The sequence below is a fragment of the Typopeltis vanoorti genome, chromosome 7 (genome assembly GCF_054136105.1).
Source record: "Typopeltis vanoorti isolate ZY-2024b chromosome 7, IOZ_Tvanoo_1.0, whole genome shotgun sequence".
Lineage (NCBI taxonomy): Eukaryota > Metazoa > Arthropoda > Arachnida > Uropygi > Thelyphonidae > Typopeltis > Typopeltis vanoorti.
Window position 1 is genome coordinate 7,365,387 of NC_143555.1, and position 16,181 is coordinate 7,381,567.

General features: G+C 33.9%; 1 protein-coding gene across 2 annotated transcripts in view; it reads left to right on the plus strand.

The window, feature by feature from the left end:
* The window catches only part of LOC150104472 (uncharacterized), a 209,024-nt gene extending 193,055 nt beyond the window's left edge, over nt 1-15,969 (plus strand). For both annotated transcript variants that reach the window (XM_090395653.1, XM_090395654.1), the window contains one exon: nt 15,267-15,969. In XM_090395653.1, coding sequence (XP_090251779.1) covers nt 15,267-15,363 — 97 coding nt within the window. In that variant the 3' untranslated portion in view covers nt 15,364-15,969. The remainder of the gene's footprint in view (nt 1-15,266) is intronic.
* The last annotated feature ends 212 nt before the right edge of the window (nt 15,970-16,181 follow it).

The following is a 16,181-nucleotide window of genomic DNA, read 5'->3' on the forward strand; positions in this document are numbered from 1 at the left end:
GTAGTAATTAACCTCTCCTGAAGAGTTCTCCGCAGGAATATACGGTATTATGTTTCTCTAGAACTGGCGCTTAATCATACTTGCAACCAGTTATTTTGATGAATTAATTTAAAGCTTATTTCCAATTATTCATTCAGTTTTATTTTGTGTATGTTATGTTCAGTAGTTATTCTCATCAGTGCCGGCCTGGTTGGCCAAGTGGTTAGCATACCTGCTCTCCAACCATCAGACCGTATGTTCGAATCCCACTACGGGCATGGATGTTTGTGATTGTCTTACCTTGTATGCTGCTATAACTTTGATATGGAGTATGACCTTTGCTGTCCTTGTACCATTAAAACCATAAATCACCAACTCTCATCAGGGAACTGATTTTCCATTCATATTTTAATATGCACATTAGTCATTCACTGAAGATACCTTTAAGGCTCTAAACAAAGACTTCATTTATGCAGTCATCACTCTGAAGAAAATTCCACACTTAATTTTATGGTCCACATTGGAAAAGGAATTGCCTCCTCCCATTGTAAATAACATCAATCTGACTCTACCATACCTAATGCACTTAAAAGAAACACATAATACAATAAACTTTTGAAAAAATGGACCACTGGGTCTTGGGTGTTGCGTTTTTTTTTTTCAAGAATGTTTGTAAGATTGAATACATAAAAGTAAATGTATGCTCTGAGTTATCACTGTAAACACACAGAGAGAGAGAGGGGGGGGGATGTGTCAAATTGTCAATGGATGTGGAGATACAGCTGTTTGAAACTGGCATGTACAGCTTCAATGCATGCACAACTCTGTAGATCAGGTGCCCATCACTCAGCTCTCTGAATCAGATGTGACCAAGAAGCAGGTTATAACCTGATGCAATTTCATGTTAGAAGTTGTTAAGAATGCCGCACATCTTTACACATGCTGATATGATGTTTGTTTACAATTTTTGTAATTGAAGGGCTGTTGCTGCTTGTAGAGAATACTGTTGATGGTTTCTTAACTACAGAGAACCAGATTCAAGAGTGTGTTTATAGCATGGTACTGTTCCCAGCAGTCATATTTCTTCTGAACATAAAAATGAACAAACAAAAAGATGAAGTAGAGCAAGCGCATGGAGAATTTCTGCACATATCAGTGTTCCAAATACAAGAGTATCACAAGCATTACGTGAGTAAGCTTGTGATACTTCATTTTACATACAGCAGGTGCACACTTTCTCCCAGGAGATGAAGGTGGTCAACTGGAATTTTGTTGATGGGTAAATGCTAATCAGCGATTAATTCTATTAATACTGTTATTAATAGAATTAATAACAGTATTAATAGAGCTAATAAAGCTACTTTCACCAGTGACTGTACCAGCAACACCCATAACTGCATCGGTGGTCCAACGAAAATCCACATATCACTGTAGAAATAAATTTCCAACATCGCCTCTCTGTAAATGTGTCATTCAATAGGATCGACAGTCACTTGATTGGCCCTGTTGTGTTACCAAATCGTCTTACAGGGCCCATTTATCTTCAATTTCCATTTATTGGCCACCAAACCTCACTCCCTTAGATTTTGGTTTGTGGAGTTGGATGAAAAGAAAGTATACAAAGAAAAGGTAAATACAAGAGACAAATTGATTGCTTACATTAAATGTGTGGTGTAATATGATCGACAGTCACTTGATTGGACCTGTTGTGTTACCAAATCATCTTACATGGCCCATTTATCTTCAGTTTCAGTTTATTGGCTACCAAGCCTTACTCCCTTAGAATTTGGTTTGTGGGGTTGGATGAAAAGCAAAGTATACAAAGAAAAGGTAAATACAAGCGATTGCTCACATTATGGATAATGCAGCCCTCATAAAAGAATGTCAAGACTACCTCAGAAGAATAACATGTACTATTATCACAAGAGTTGCAAAGTGCATTGAGGTTGGTGGTGGAATTTTTGAACATTTATTGTGAACTCTAAATTATGGTATTAGTCAATTATCTATGTTTTATATCATTTAAACAGTCAATAAATACAAACCAAATATTGGCCAAGTTGTTAGCATATCCGCTCTCCATCCAAGAGGCTGCTGGTTTGAATCCCACCATGGGCATGGATGTTTGTGATTGTCCTACAAACTTTGTGTGGAAAGGGAATCTGCGACCTAACCACTTCGTCTATCAGAAGGCTTCACTCCCAAAACCTAGTGAGGTATAAGAGTAACTATATGGCATCATATGCAAAATTTTTTGTATATTTTTTATAAATACAAACAAGTCATTTATCATTCTTTAATACCTCTCATAATAGCTTTTTACATGCTAGTCTCAAACAGCTGTATTTCCACATCCATTGGCAGTTGAACACGTGTTTATGTTTATATGAACTTTTTTATTCAGAATAATCAATATTACCACCAAAATATTTACTATTCCTCCTGAAACACACTGTATATATTATTTCATCCACCTCGTTCTGTGATATAGCCTTCCCTCATGAATTATTTCTCTAGGACTACAGTCTCCAACTCTTTAAGAAAATATCAACTGATTACTTTCCTCTTGACCCTAGCCCACATGCATTTATTTGTTATAGGCCTTTCACCCTCTAGTGTGGGGGAGTAATACAAAAAGAAAAAGTATCTTGAAAGGTACATAATCAAAAAGGATATAACCTGTTTTAAAAAATATTTGAAGTAAAAATATTCACAATAAAGTACATGAATTTTAAAAAAATGCACGTACTTCATGTGAATTGAACCCATAATATAATCAAGATACATTTCTTACTAAGATAAATCTAAAACAGTCATATTGAAAATACATGATTTAATATTTTTCTTATACTTCTGTTGTACCATCACTTCTAAAAGTTAATGCAATACTTTTCTGAAAGTTAGCATTAATTATTTCAAAGATAAAATAAACAGTGATATGATTGCACTATTAAAGTTCAAAGGAATGGAACAATTGTAAAAAAGTTGCATAGATAAAAAATAATTTAAAAAAAAATAACAATCGAACAATTAATAGTAATCACTTCCCAAACCTTTGGGAAATTATTACAAGAGACTGGCATACAGCTTGAGCAGTTTCCTTGTAAAATGCATTTATTACATTTTGAAGTCATAATTTAAGGATAAATAACTTCAATGTTCAATGTATTCTAAAAAAAAAAAAAAAAGGCCATTTCAGTTGTGCAATTCTTCATTCTTTCAAAAGTTTTTTTTAATAAGTTGAATCAAATACACAAACTCTTAATTAAGAAATGCATTTCCAATAGACATATCCAAAATATTTGAACCAGTAATGTTCAAATATAATGTGGTTCCCCCATTCTATTAGTGGTTCAAATCTGAACCACTAATAGAATGGGGGGCAAAACCGCCAAATGTTTCTCCCCCTCCCCCTCCAAGTAGCTTTTGAAGATATTTTAAGAAACCTAAATAACCAGCACCTTAGAATTAGTTTTACTAGAGAAAAAGAAAATAAGCACAGTTTACCATTCCTGGACATTGGTTACTAGAAACCCCAAAGGAAACTCTTATTAACAGTCTACAGAAAAATTACTTGCATGAATAAATACATGTACCACTTTTCCCACTTCTTTCTTTTTAAGATCCCAAAGTATTAAGGATCTTAAAACAAAACAAAAAAGCAGGCTCCTTTTTTTTCTCCTAAAAGGAACTAATTAAAAACAAACTAATTCTCTCTCTCTTAAAAAAAAAAAAAAAAAATACAATGGCTATAATCCCATGTAAATTCAAAAAGCATACTACTGCCACTCACATAACACTTCCTTTATTATTACTACATAGATATCATATAATTGCCTGTTCAGCATCATATATACATAGGGACTCGAGAAAAAATAATTGTGTAGATTGAAAAAAATTCCTTGCAGCTGCAAACCATTCTGCAAATGTACTCAGAGGATGTTTTGCCACTTTCTGAAAAAAAAAGGAAACATCAAAAAAAAATATAATTATTAATACATATGGCAAATCAGGTTTGGATGAACTATATCTAGAGCATAGTCCTTTAAACTATACTCTAGATCAGTGGTCTCCCAACTTTTTTGATCGCATAACCCCAAGACAGAAAAAATAAATAGCACGTACCCCCAATTGATGGAGCAAAAATCTATTGTAATAAGTATTATAAAGAGGAAATATGCCTTGTATCATCATATAATAATTAAAAACGCTAGATATTTTTACACATTATTTTTATTATTAACAGCTTACAAACATATTTATTGCAATATTTAATATGAACAATGGCCTGCATTTCTTTCATAATTTCTTGAAATTCTGGTTTGATGGCTTCTGATACTGCGATACATTGCTTCTTTAAATTATCTGCAATGATTTCTATACGTCTACCAATAGTATTTGCTGATAAGGGAATACATTTTAGTTTATCTGCATATTCTTTTCCATGGATTATTTCTACCATTTTTATAGCGGTTGGGAGTATAAGTGTTTCACGAATGGTGTGTGGCTTTTGGTCTTTTGCAATTAAGAATGCAACCTCAAGAGATGCCTCCAAATATTTATCGTTAATTTTAGTGAATTTTTTTAAGTTGTTGGATTGAGAATTACATGTCTTCAAACATGGTTCAAAGACTTGTAAAGATTTGTGTTCATGTATAGGATGTTTAGTTTTTAAGTGTCTTACTAATAATGATGGTTTCATACTTCCATTACATAGCGTCTTATGACACAATACACATGTAGGACGAGGTTCATTGTTGACTATCGTCGATGTAAATCCCCATTTCAAGTAGTCTTCTTGATGATTTCGAACATTCTTGGGCAAGGTTTTGTTAAGTTTCAGATTAATGTTTTTATCACTTAATTTGACTGATAACGAACTTGTTTGAATAGAAGAATCAATCCTATCTTTTCCTTGTTGTTCGTCTGACGTAGAAGTACTATCATAATTATCTTCAATTCGCGGTTTCTTTGGAGGAAATTTTTTTAACCATTTATCCATTTTGTGAGGGTTAATTTGTAAAATTTAAATATAATTCATTTACTATTGATAATATCAAACGCTTTTAAAAAATGTAAGCAATTTTGATAATATTAATTCACTATTTCTAGTGTAAACGTAAAAGTAAGCACAAAAAGGCGTTGGAATTGCACAGAAACAATATATATACTAAAAAATCGTTAAACTTACTACTAATAGTCAAATTATTAATACAACTGTGGTGTCATCTGTAGATAGCAGGATAACTAAGCAATTTTCCTTCTCTAGGTGAGCTTGTCAACACTAGGATGCTCTACAAACAATGGCAATGATCAGAAGTAAGAGATTTACTCCCTAGTTTTAAAAAACATGACAGCTTTGCCAAGGACGATTATGTGTGCAAAGTCGCCCAATGTGCGCTACTCGCAAATTTAAGTTTACAGGATCTTTATAATGTCTTTGTCTATATTAGATATATGTTTAATTGATGAAAGAAAGTAATATTCTTTATTTTTAATTAATTTTTTTCCTATCAATGTAAAACTTTTTTTTGACGTACCCCCCACGTATCAACTCGCATACCCCAGGGGGTATGCGTACCACACTTTGGAGACCACTGCTCTAGATACCCTTCACTAGGAACAAAAACCCACCTTATTACACAAAAATAAAAATCGATGACAGCACTGAGGAGTGCATCTAACCAAATCAAATTTGATTACAGAAGCTGCAAAAAAATGTGGGGAATGCTACTTCTCTGCCCCAGCCTTATTAATCCAACAACCATGGCCAAGAAAACATGATCAGAGTCATGATTGGTTGCAACTTCTGGCAAACATTTGGGATACTAGCCATGTTTCTTTAACATTTAAACCATAATTGTATATAATGTGTCAATACACGGCATTTTTTTTTTTTAAATATTGTTACTCCATTGCTTGAAGATATTCATGCGATTTTGACAAAATATTGAATATAATTAAACATTGCTAATCCTAAGTCTTAGATTAAATCAGCCTAATCGCTAGAACTTAGGCATTCATTTGGTTATATTTAAATGATTGAATGATGTGCTGTTATGAAATGAACAACTTGATGTTTATCGTCAAAACTTAAATATTCATATATAGCTATAGCATAAACTGAATGATGCACTTTGAAACATTCCTATTGTGGAGCAATATTATTGGTTAATAGAAACGTCAGAAGTACAGAATATTGCTTACTAATATTGTGAGATGTAGAGTAGGCACATTAAACTCAAATCTTGTGAAGGGTTACTTAAAGAACAAAGTAAAGCTGAGGGTTGTGTACCCTACAAATTAAAATTAATCTAAATATTATATTAGGTTTATATGGTAAATAAAATTGGAAGAAAACATAATTTTCAGTTTACTTGTTAATGAAAGGAAGGTTGAACATCAGTTCTAAATCATGCTTTTAAAACTTAGTTTCCTTTGCCAAGAATCGAAATATTTTCTATGAAAAACAAATTTGTCAGGGTTATCCTTTCTTTTAGTGTTACACGGCGATCAACATTCATTTTTGAAATTATGGATTCTACAACCATGTTACAATAACTTTTTTTATTATCCCGACGTTTCGATCTTCATATCAAGATCATCATCTGGAGCATACATAAATATACAAGACTTACTGCATCTGGTACTATAATTATGGTCACTCAGTAGACCATTCCATGGACACTCTGAATAGAATCAAGTGGAAAAAACTTCTGTTTCATTGCAGTAAGCACAGGAGACTTTTTTTTTTTGTGGAATCAGCAGTATATCTTTAAAACCAACCGAACCTCGATAAATATGGTTATGTGAAATCCCCCAAGATATTGAAAAAGTTGAACTCCTGGCATCTAGACAGGGTTTCTGGCCTATATAAAAAATTTAAAAAAATGCAAAAAAATAAAGATTCCTTAGCCTACCTATGGTACTGATGTATTTTACAACCTTTTATGGGTATGAGACATGAAAAGAAGTGTGTGTGTGTGGGGGGGGGGGGGGTAAAAATGTAATTCTTGTAAAAACGTTGCTCATGTGTGCACAATTTTTATATCTTTTTTTTTTTTTTTTTTGTTTGTTCATTCATTCATTCCTTCTAGTGCTGTCTTCTGGTCTCCCTTCTTATGTATTATCGATCATTTATGTATGATGTGTTTGTTTGTGTATATATATATATATATGTGTTAAAGATATATATATATGTTAAAGATACCAAGCAATTTTATAAGCCAGGTTTTAATCCTTTTTCCCAAGTAAGCAAACAGACAAGTAAGTCAAGTTTGTGCCTACATATAGTGCAAGTCTGAGGCAACTCGTGGTAAAGGTGGAGTAAGAACCGATCACTTTCCTTAGTATTTTCCCCTAATGCAAAATAACACACCCCCCTTGTGGAGATGTATGATGCTATGCATTAAAGGCAAGGGCTGGAGCTTACTCCACCTTTACCACGAGTTGCCTCAGACTTGCGCTACGTGCAGGTGCAAACTTGACCGACTTGTCTGTTTGCTTACTTGCAAAAAAGGATTAAAACCTAGCTTATAAAATTACTTGGTATCTTTAACATGCATATACCCAATGTAAAAAACTTTCTACATATATATATATATGTGTGTGTGTGTGTGTGTATCCTCCTCTAATGCCTTTCATTCCCCAAATGTAACTGAAAGTTATTTTTGGGGAATTGGAGTGCTTACAAGTAATAGACTAATTTGAGAAAATTGTGGATAGGAGATTAATAATAATGTAAACTTAATCATGTACTGCTGTCTTAGTAACCTGAACACCTCTTGGGAGTACAAATCAGGAAATTGATGGTGATGAATACCTTCAAACTCAGCAAACTTCCATGGAAATGTTTGATGTCTTACAATGATATTTATATGTGGTCTGTTCTGGGCACAGACCATATATAAATATCATTGTAAGATAGCTGTAAGACTCCTAAAGACAGTCAAGTAGTAATAATCATAATTTTGACATGCAGAAAATCTTGTTCTTTTTCTACCACATCATGATTTCATTTACATGAGAGGCTGCAAAACCTATAGCAAATCAGTTATGTTTATGGGCAGGGATCAAGGGGAAAAAAAAGTACCTGATATTTTTTATCAACATTTTCTGCATGTTAAAATCATGCTTATTTCTACTTTGAATAATTTGTAGTCTGCTGGAAAAGGTTGTTCCAGAGAACAAGGTGGATGGATGAAAGATGAGTCAGAAAAACACTTTTGTGGGATGGTAATTCAACTATACATGGATTGTTGAACAGCTGTTGTGTTATTGTTGGTTTAGTAGAAATGGGCAAATGATGGAAGTAAATTCTACTGAACATTGCTCATTGAAATATCTGTAGAAAAGATGCAATGCAGAAACTAGCCAATCTGTGAGACGGTGATTGGAGAGTTTATGAGAGGGGTCATCAAATGCCAAACTGCTCACTTCTAAACAATATTATTTTTTAGAGATTTTTGAACAGTATCCTAAGCTCAAAACTTCTAACACATTCAGTCCTATCATATGGAATAGTTATTAGAAAAAAGTAGAGCAGTAACTTCCATAAATTGTTCATCACTGGATTTGATAGTGTTCATTCTCCTATTTAAGGTTAATAGAACAGAGAAAATTGTAAATTACAGCCAATAAATGAGATCCAGAAATGGAAAGAAGAATGAATAATCATAGAAATAATGCAGGATAAGAGATACATAAAGAACTGGATGCCAAAGGAAGAAAAGTAGGGAGAAGATGATGAAATAGTCTTGAAAATGGAGTCACTACAAGCAACTAGCTTGATAGTCAAGAAGCAGAAAACTTTGAAATCCATGTCTCTAAAATGAGATGTTTCTTGCCATTTTGCCAACAGATAACAATTTTCATTTAATTTCCAGTATTGAGGCAACATGTTTCTAAATATAAATCAATGCATTTTTGAAAATTATGGATACAACTACCGTGTTTGAATAAAAACTTTAGTTTAATATAACTAAAATCTACATTCGACCTTTATGTCAAGGTCATCTTCTGGAGCATACAAATATACACAGGAAACAAGCTATACTACAATCAAACCAGTTCGTTAAAGACACTGACCAACCGCTACCACAATTGTTGGCCTGACCTCTGGTGAAGAATATAAATAAATAAATAAAAATAAAATTAAATTAAAATAAAATAAAATAAAAAATTATACATCAACACTAGAGTCCTATTATTAGTGTTGTCTACTATATATATATATTAACATCATTCCAGCCAGTTGGTATGGAATGGTTTCTAATACTAGTTACACATTGGCTAGAGTCCTGACTTATGCTGGATCTTTCATATTAGGTAGGCTGAATGTGTGCCATCCAGATCCTTGGAATTTTCATGCCATCTTTGTTATTGATGTTTGGGTGGTTTATCAGGATTTCGCAGGATTCCTTAAATTTCCTTTCATACCAGGATTTTGTGCGGTGTAAGGAGCAGGTGCTTTTCCAGTTGATTTGGTGTAAGGTGTTGAGTGTGTGGTCTGAGAGGCCTGCTTCACTATAATGGTTATATTTAATGTGTCTAATGTGTTCTTTCTTGCGTATAGGGATTGTCCGTCCTGTTTCACCAATGTACGGTAAGTTATAGGCGCAGCGGATGCAATAGACTCCAGGATGTGCTAATGGGAGGAGAGGATCCTTAGAGGAGCTGAATATGGTTTTAAGTTTAGTGGGTGGTTTGAAGGTGGCATTGAGGTTATAATGTTGTAGGATTCTGTTGATTTTTTCTGATAACCCTTTAATGTATGGGATGGCTATGGTTTTAACGAACCAGTTTGATTGTAGTATAGCTTGTTTCCTGTGTATATTTGTACGCTCCAGAAGATGACCACATAAAGGTCAAAATGTCGAATGTAGATTTTAGTTATATTAAACTAAAGTTTTTATTCAAACACGGTAGTTGTCTCCATAATTTTCAAAAATGCATTCGGATCACTGTGTAAGCCTAAAAGAAAGGAAAAACCAAGTTTATTAAAATAAATATAACCTGACAAGTTTTATGAGCGTCAGACTTACATTATCAGTGGCATAAGACTTGTATAAAAAAGACTAGAAAAAAAAAATTAAACACAGCAAAACTTCAAAACTAATATATATATAAACAAAATGACCAGATAAAAAAAACTGTTGTAAAAACAAATATGTAAGCATTGGAATAATGCTAGTTGTTGCCATCATGTTGTGTGGCATAACATGTCATCCCTGTTCTGTGGTTAGATTTTTGATGAATGCAAACTAAACTTGGTGTAGGATTAAATCTTGATTTTTGTTATGTTATATTGTGTGGTGATATGAAGCATTTTGGAGGTTTCTTTAAATTTTCTTATAAAACAGTTATGAGCAATATATGGCATTTCTGTTTCTTGCTAAACTACTTTGGGCAATACTACAAGAACAACAAATTTTGGATACTCCTGTTTTTTTATGGGAGAATGTGAAGGTTGATTTTGGTGAATGTAAGAACCTCGAAATCTTATACATTGGCAAAAAAGCCTATCAAAACCTGTTGTATGTCTAACACTGTGATTGGGCTATGCATTAGATAATCCAGAAATCCTACTCTACAGACTAAACAAACGTTTTTAGAGTTGTAATCATGAAGCAACATTGCAGTTTATCCATAACATTCTTCATGTAAGTTGATATAATTGCATTTTTGAAATCCTCTTTATTTGAAGGAGCTGTCAGAGGCATATCAAGAATTTTGTTAATTGTCTTCAGTTTGTACCCATTGAGGGTTAGTGTGTCTTAGATAATGCAGATCTTCATTTTTTCCCCCCTGAAAAACTTAGAAAATCTAATTTATTTTATTTTTTAATGAATCATCTACTAAAGGCTGTAAACCTATTGTATGTTTAGTACTGTGATTGGACTGTGCATTAGTTAATCCAGAAATCCTACCCTACAGACCAAATGTGGAACTTTTTCAAGCAACTTCTGGCTTACAAGCAGAGTGGTGGTTACATACTAGATGATGAAATTTTTCTACTATCTTTTTTAAACTATTCGCACACATCCATGCCTATATTGGGAATTCAAACCCTTGACATGCTGATTGGTCAGCCGAAGTGCTATGCACTTGGCGAGTCAGGCCATCTAAAACATCTGATGATTTATAGGCTTTGATCTAAAGCACAGAAGTTTTTTTGAAGGTTATTTTTTCTTTCAACATTGGATTGCATCATCCATAGTAGTTATTAATTTACTTAATGATATATAGCAGATTTTTTTTTAATAATTTTCTCATGGAAATCTGAGTTATTAACCTGCAACATATAAAAATTAACTGTATAACTTACACAATTCCATAACAGTGCCAGTTAGAATACGAAATGGTCACAAATATCTGGTAGTCATTCTCTCATCATGCAAGTCTACAACTCACTAGTGGAAATGAACTCGTCTACTGAAGATAATAAATGATGGAAATCAACAGCCTACTGATTTTCAAAAGATTCAGTTCCCTTTGGAGAATGAAAAGGATTGTGATTTTATATAATTGTAATATATATATATATATATATATATATAATGATGATTGTAATATATATATATATTACATAATACTATTCTTCTTATTATTCTGCAGCTTCTCCCATTTAAGTGGGGTCACTGTTGATGAGTCTCCTCCACATCCTCCTGTCTTGGGCTGTCACCACATCCAAGTTCTTCATCCTCAAGTCCTCTTCTACCAGCTCCCTCCATCTCTTCTTTGGCCTACAACGCTTCCTCCTTCCTTGCACATCCATCTGCATGACCTTTCTTCCCATATATTCGTCCTCCCTCCTCATCACATGACCAAACCATCTCAGTCTTGCCTCCTGTATCTTCGCTCCTAAGTTCGTAACTTTCACTGTTCCCCTCACATAGTAATTTCTCAGACGATCCTTTCTGGTCACACCGCACATCCACCTAAGCATTCTCATCTCTTCTACTTCCATCCTGCTGATGTTATTTTTCCTCAGGGCCACAGTTTCTATAGCATACGTCATAGCTGGCCTCACTACTGTCCTATAGATTTTGCTTTTCAGATTGATTGGCACCCTCTTATTGTATAACACTCCAGCCATCTACCTCCAGTTCCTCCAACCCGCTTGTATCCTGCATCCCACTTCATTCTCAGCCCCTCCATCTTCTTCCACTGTTGAAACTAAGTATCTAAAGTCCCTCACCTTCCTGATGACATTTCCTTCCAGCTCCAGGTCTGTCTCCTGGCTGCCGCCCACTGTGCAACACATATACTCTGTCTTACTTCTGCTCAGTCTCATACCTCTCTCTCTTCCAGTACTTTTCTCCATCTTTCCAGTTTAGTTCCTGCTTCTTCTCTTGAATCTGCACACAGCAAGTTGTCATCTGCATAGAACATTGTCCAAGGCATATCTTCTCTCACCTCCTCTGTCACCACCTCCATCACAATGTTAAACAGAAACGGACTTAATGCTGACCCTTGATGCAAGCCAACTGTTACTTGAAAACTTTCTGTCTGTCCCAGACAGGTCCGAACACTTGTCTTTACATTTCTGTACATCTCCTGCACCAACCTGACATATTTCTCCGGAAACTTCTTCTCCCTCAGACACCTCCAGACTTCTTGCCTTGGCACTCTATCATATGCTTTCTCCAGATCAATAAATGCCAGATGTAGCTCCCGTTGTTTCTCTCGAAACTTTTCCGTCATCTGCCGTAACCCAAAGATAGCATCTGTTGTTGATCTACCAGGCATGAAGCCAAATTGTTCCTTTGCAATCTCCACCTCCTTCCTCAATCTTCCATCAAGAACCCTTTCTAGGATTTTCATTGTGTGGGACGTCAACTTTATTCCAATATTACATAATACTATATACCATAGAAATGAAGCCTCAGCTTTGTCATCACACATGCACAAATGAGACATCAAGTTTTATGGGATAAATCAGCACTATTACACTATTGCTATGATACAACAAAGAAAAATATGGAAATCTTTGAAAACAGCATTAGATCCTGAATATTTAAATATTAGCCAAAGTATTAACTTGTCTGAATACATCTTAGCCTTCGTTAGTTAAGAACGTTCCCATGAATGCGTAAACACGCAGAATGTTCGGAACAATTAGAAATAATTTTTTAAAAATAACATCATTCTCTTTTGTATAACTGCATAACAGTTTTATTAGTCCTTACTGTTTTGTCTACTAGTTTGTTTATTTACAGCTGAAGAAATCCTGTGAAATTGCAATGAAACATTGTGTTATTAAGTAAATGAATGTTATCAACTTATTCCAGTGTTCTGCCTTATAAACTTTAGTTAAATATTATATATATATATGAGCTTCCGTAGCTTATTCGGTATAGACAAAGACCTTTGGTCAGAAAGACCTGGGTTCGATTCCTGTCAGTGACGTGAGGAACTTTATCTGGTCTCTTTCAACTAAAGGTGAGTTAGTCGGTCTCACACGGAGGTAGAGGGTTTTCATGTCTCAGAACAGGCAAACTGGCACTGCTACAGTCAAAAAATACCCCTTCTCCCTCCCCTAGTGATAGGCCAGTTGAGGGTTGTACTAACAAAAGTCACATCTAGTGTAACACCCAGACCCTGCATAGGAAGTGGGATAAATGCGCAGAGGAAGAAGATATATATATAGGCCTGTGGAAGTGACATCTGCATCCATAGCACTAGACCATCTGAAGAAAGCTATTTTCAGTTAGAATCTGGTTATTAGGAACTTTTTCTAACCTTTTCTTGAAGAGGTTTCCAAGTTAGTCAATCTTGGGCACAGGGAAAATGTTTTTTCTCCTGGAAACTCAGGCTTTTTTGTTCTGTAAACTGAAGAAAATTGACCATAGAATTCACACTATTTCAAACTAATAATACACTGTGTTAGGGACCATGGGATGGCAGCACTTGTCTGCCTCTCTTCATCAGATGCTGCTTATAATTAGTGACAGTCTTGGGCCAGCTATCTTGATTGGCTACTGGTGGAGATTGAACTGCCTTCCCTCCCGGCTTCAGTTTTTTATACGTATAATTTTTAAAAAAATTTTTTTAAGTGTTCTTCAGCCCTATAGCATCATACTTTAGCCTCCTTCCTTTGCAATCCCATCTTCCATTTGCATCTAATTGTGTGGAAATTATCAGGAGTCCTTAAACAATGTTGAAAAAACTAGTGTTGAATTTGATCATTGTATGGTTGATCTGTAGAGACTTCTGCAAAAGAAAGGGATTTCAATATAACCTCCCCCGAATTTAGTCTGGTTCGGCTTGATTTTTTTTAGAGAACCTTAAACAATAGAAACAAGTATATTTCAATTTCAAATTCCTGATAGTACTACTCATTTTAGTCTACTTGTGCTGAATTTTTCAGAGCACCATAAACAATGTTAAAAATAGTCATATACTCAAAATTAGTTTAACAAGGTGCTTGTGTAGGCAGTATGCCACTTTCATTTCAGCTCCAATTAGATTGAGCATCTTAGGAGACTTTCAGCAACCTAAGGAAAAAAGCAGATCATCTCATTCAGTCACAACTGGTTGAATGAGAGGATCTGTAGAGGTGTCTGCAAGGGATAAAACCAAGGAAGAGAGAAAGGAGAATAAAAAAGCTTTGGAGCATTTTTTATTGTTTTGATAGTGCCTTAGTTTTTTTTTTTTAAAACTTATTTAAAACTTATTAACTGTTATTATTAATTGCCGGCCTGGTTAGCTGAGTGGTTAGCATATCCGCTCTCCAGCGAAAACGCTGCAGGTTCGAATCCCACCGTGGGCATGGATGTTGTGATTGTCTGTGAAAATACTAGTGATGGTGGTGATCAGTGGTAGATGGCATTGGTGTAGATGATGTAGGTGAGTGCGGTTGATGGAGACAGAGAGTTGTAAAGTAGATACCCTCCCTCGATAAGTCTTTGTACTCCCTGGAGGTGTTACGTAATAATAATAATTATTATTATTAATAGTTATATTAACATTTCATATTTGATAGGCTGTACTTGAATACAAATAAAAGTGTAGATCAATAATACTTAGAACTAGACTTACACCAGTTGGAAAAGTCCTTTCCTTAAAATTAAAGTTTTCCCTCTGTGTAGTTAGAAAAAGAAAATGCAATTGTTTTAACACATTTAAATTTTTATAAATTTATAAATATATTTACCAATTTATTCTGTATATATATATATATATATATATATATATATATATTTACCAATTTATTCTCTCTCTCTCTCTCTCTCTATATATATATATATATATTATTTTAGTTTTATTTATTTTTATTTTTTCAGTGAAATTGTTGATGGTCCAGTGGTAGATTCATCACCAAGCAATATAGCTGAAGGAATAAATGAAGATGATGGATTGATAATTGACCTTCCAGAATGATTTTATTTTATTTTATTTTTTTTTTGTGTGTGTGTGCTAAATGTTACTGAATCTGATTTACATGAATATTCTTAATTATATATTTACTTCAAATTAATCTTTTTAAGTTATTCAGTATCAATCGTTAGTTTTAATATGTAAATATCATTCTTTTCAAGTATTCCCAATGTTTTTTTGAAGTAGATTAAGTGATCTGCTATATTCTCAGTATAGCAATAAGAGCTTCATCATTACTCAAATGTTAGTCTCTTTGAGTATCATTACTCAAATATTAATATTTTTGAGTAATGATAAGTTTACATCATAGTCCATTAATTTTTTTCTCCCCATGTGATCATGAATAAATTTTGTACTCAGAATGGGAGGATTTTTCCTCCATGCATATTTTACCATGTTTAAAAGCATTTATGTGAATCCTTCTGTCTCTATAGTGTTGAATATCATCAGTTCTTCATTGCAAATAAGTTTTTCTGTGTGGTAATTTTTTTTTTATTCTTTGTCTTCATACATTTCAGCTATTAACCTATACTTAATAATTTCTTTTTTAGAGGCTTTTTTTTATTTTTATTAATATTATATAATTATACCAAAAAGAAAAAAGAGCAAGATGGGATATATCCACTCTTCAATTTAATGTCAGTATTCCCTAGTTTATATCTTCTACTTGTCACCAGATGAATTCTTTTATAAAGGGATGCATTTTATCAAAATAAAAAGTATGTTATTTTCCTTTTACCCTTCCCACTTTCCCATTTCATTATCTTTCATACATAAATTAAATGGTATATCCATCCATCCATTGGGCATCATTAGATGCC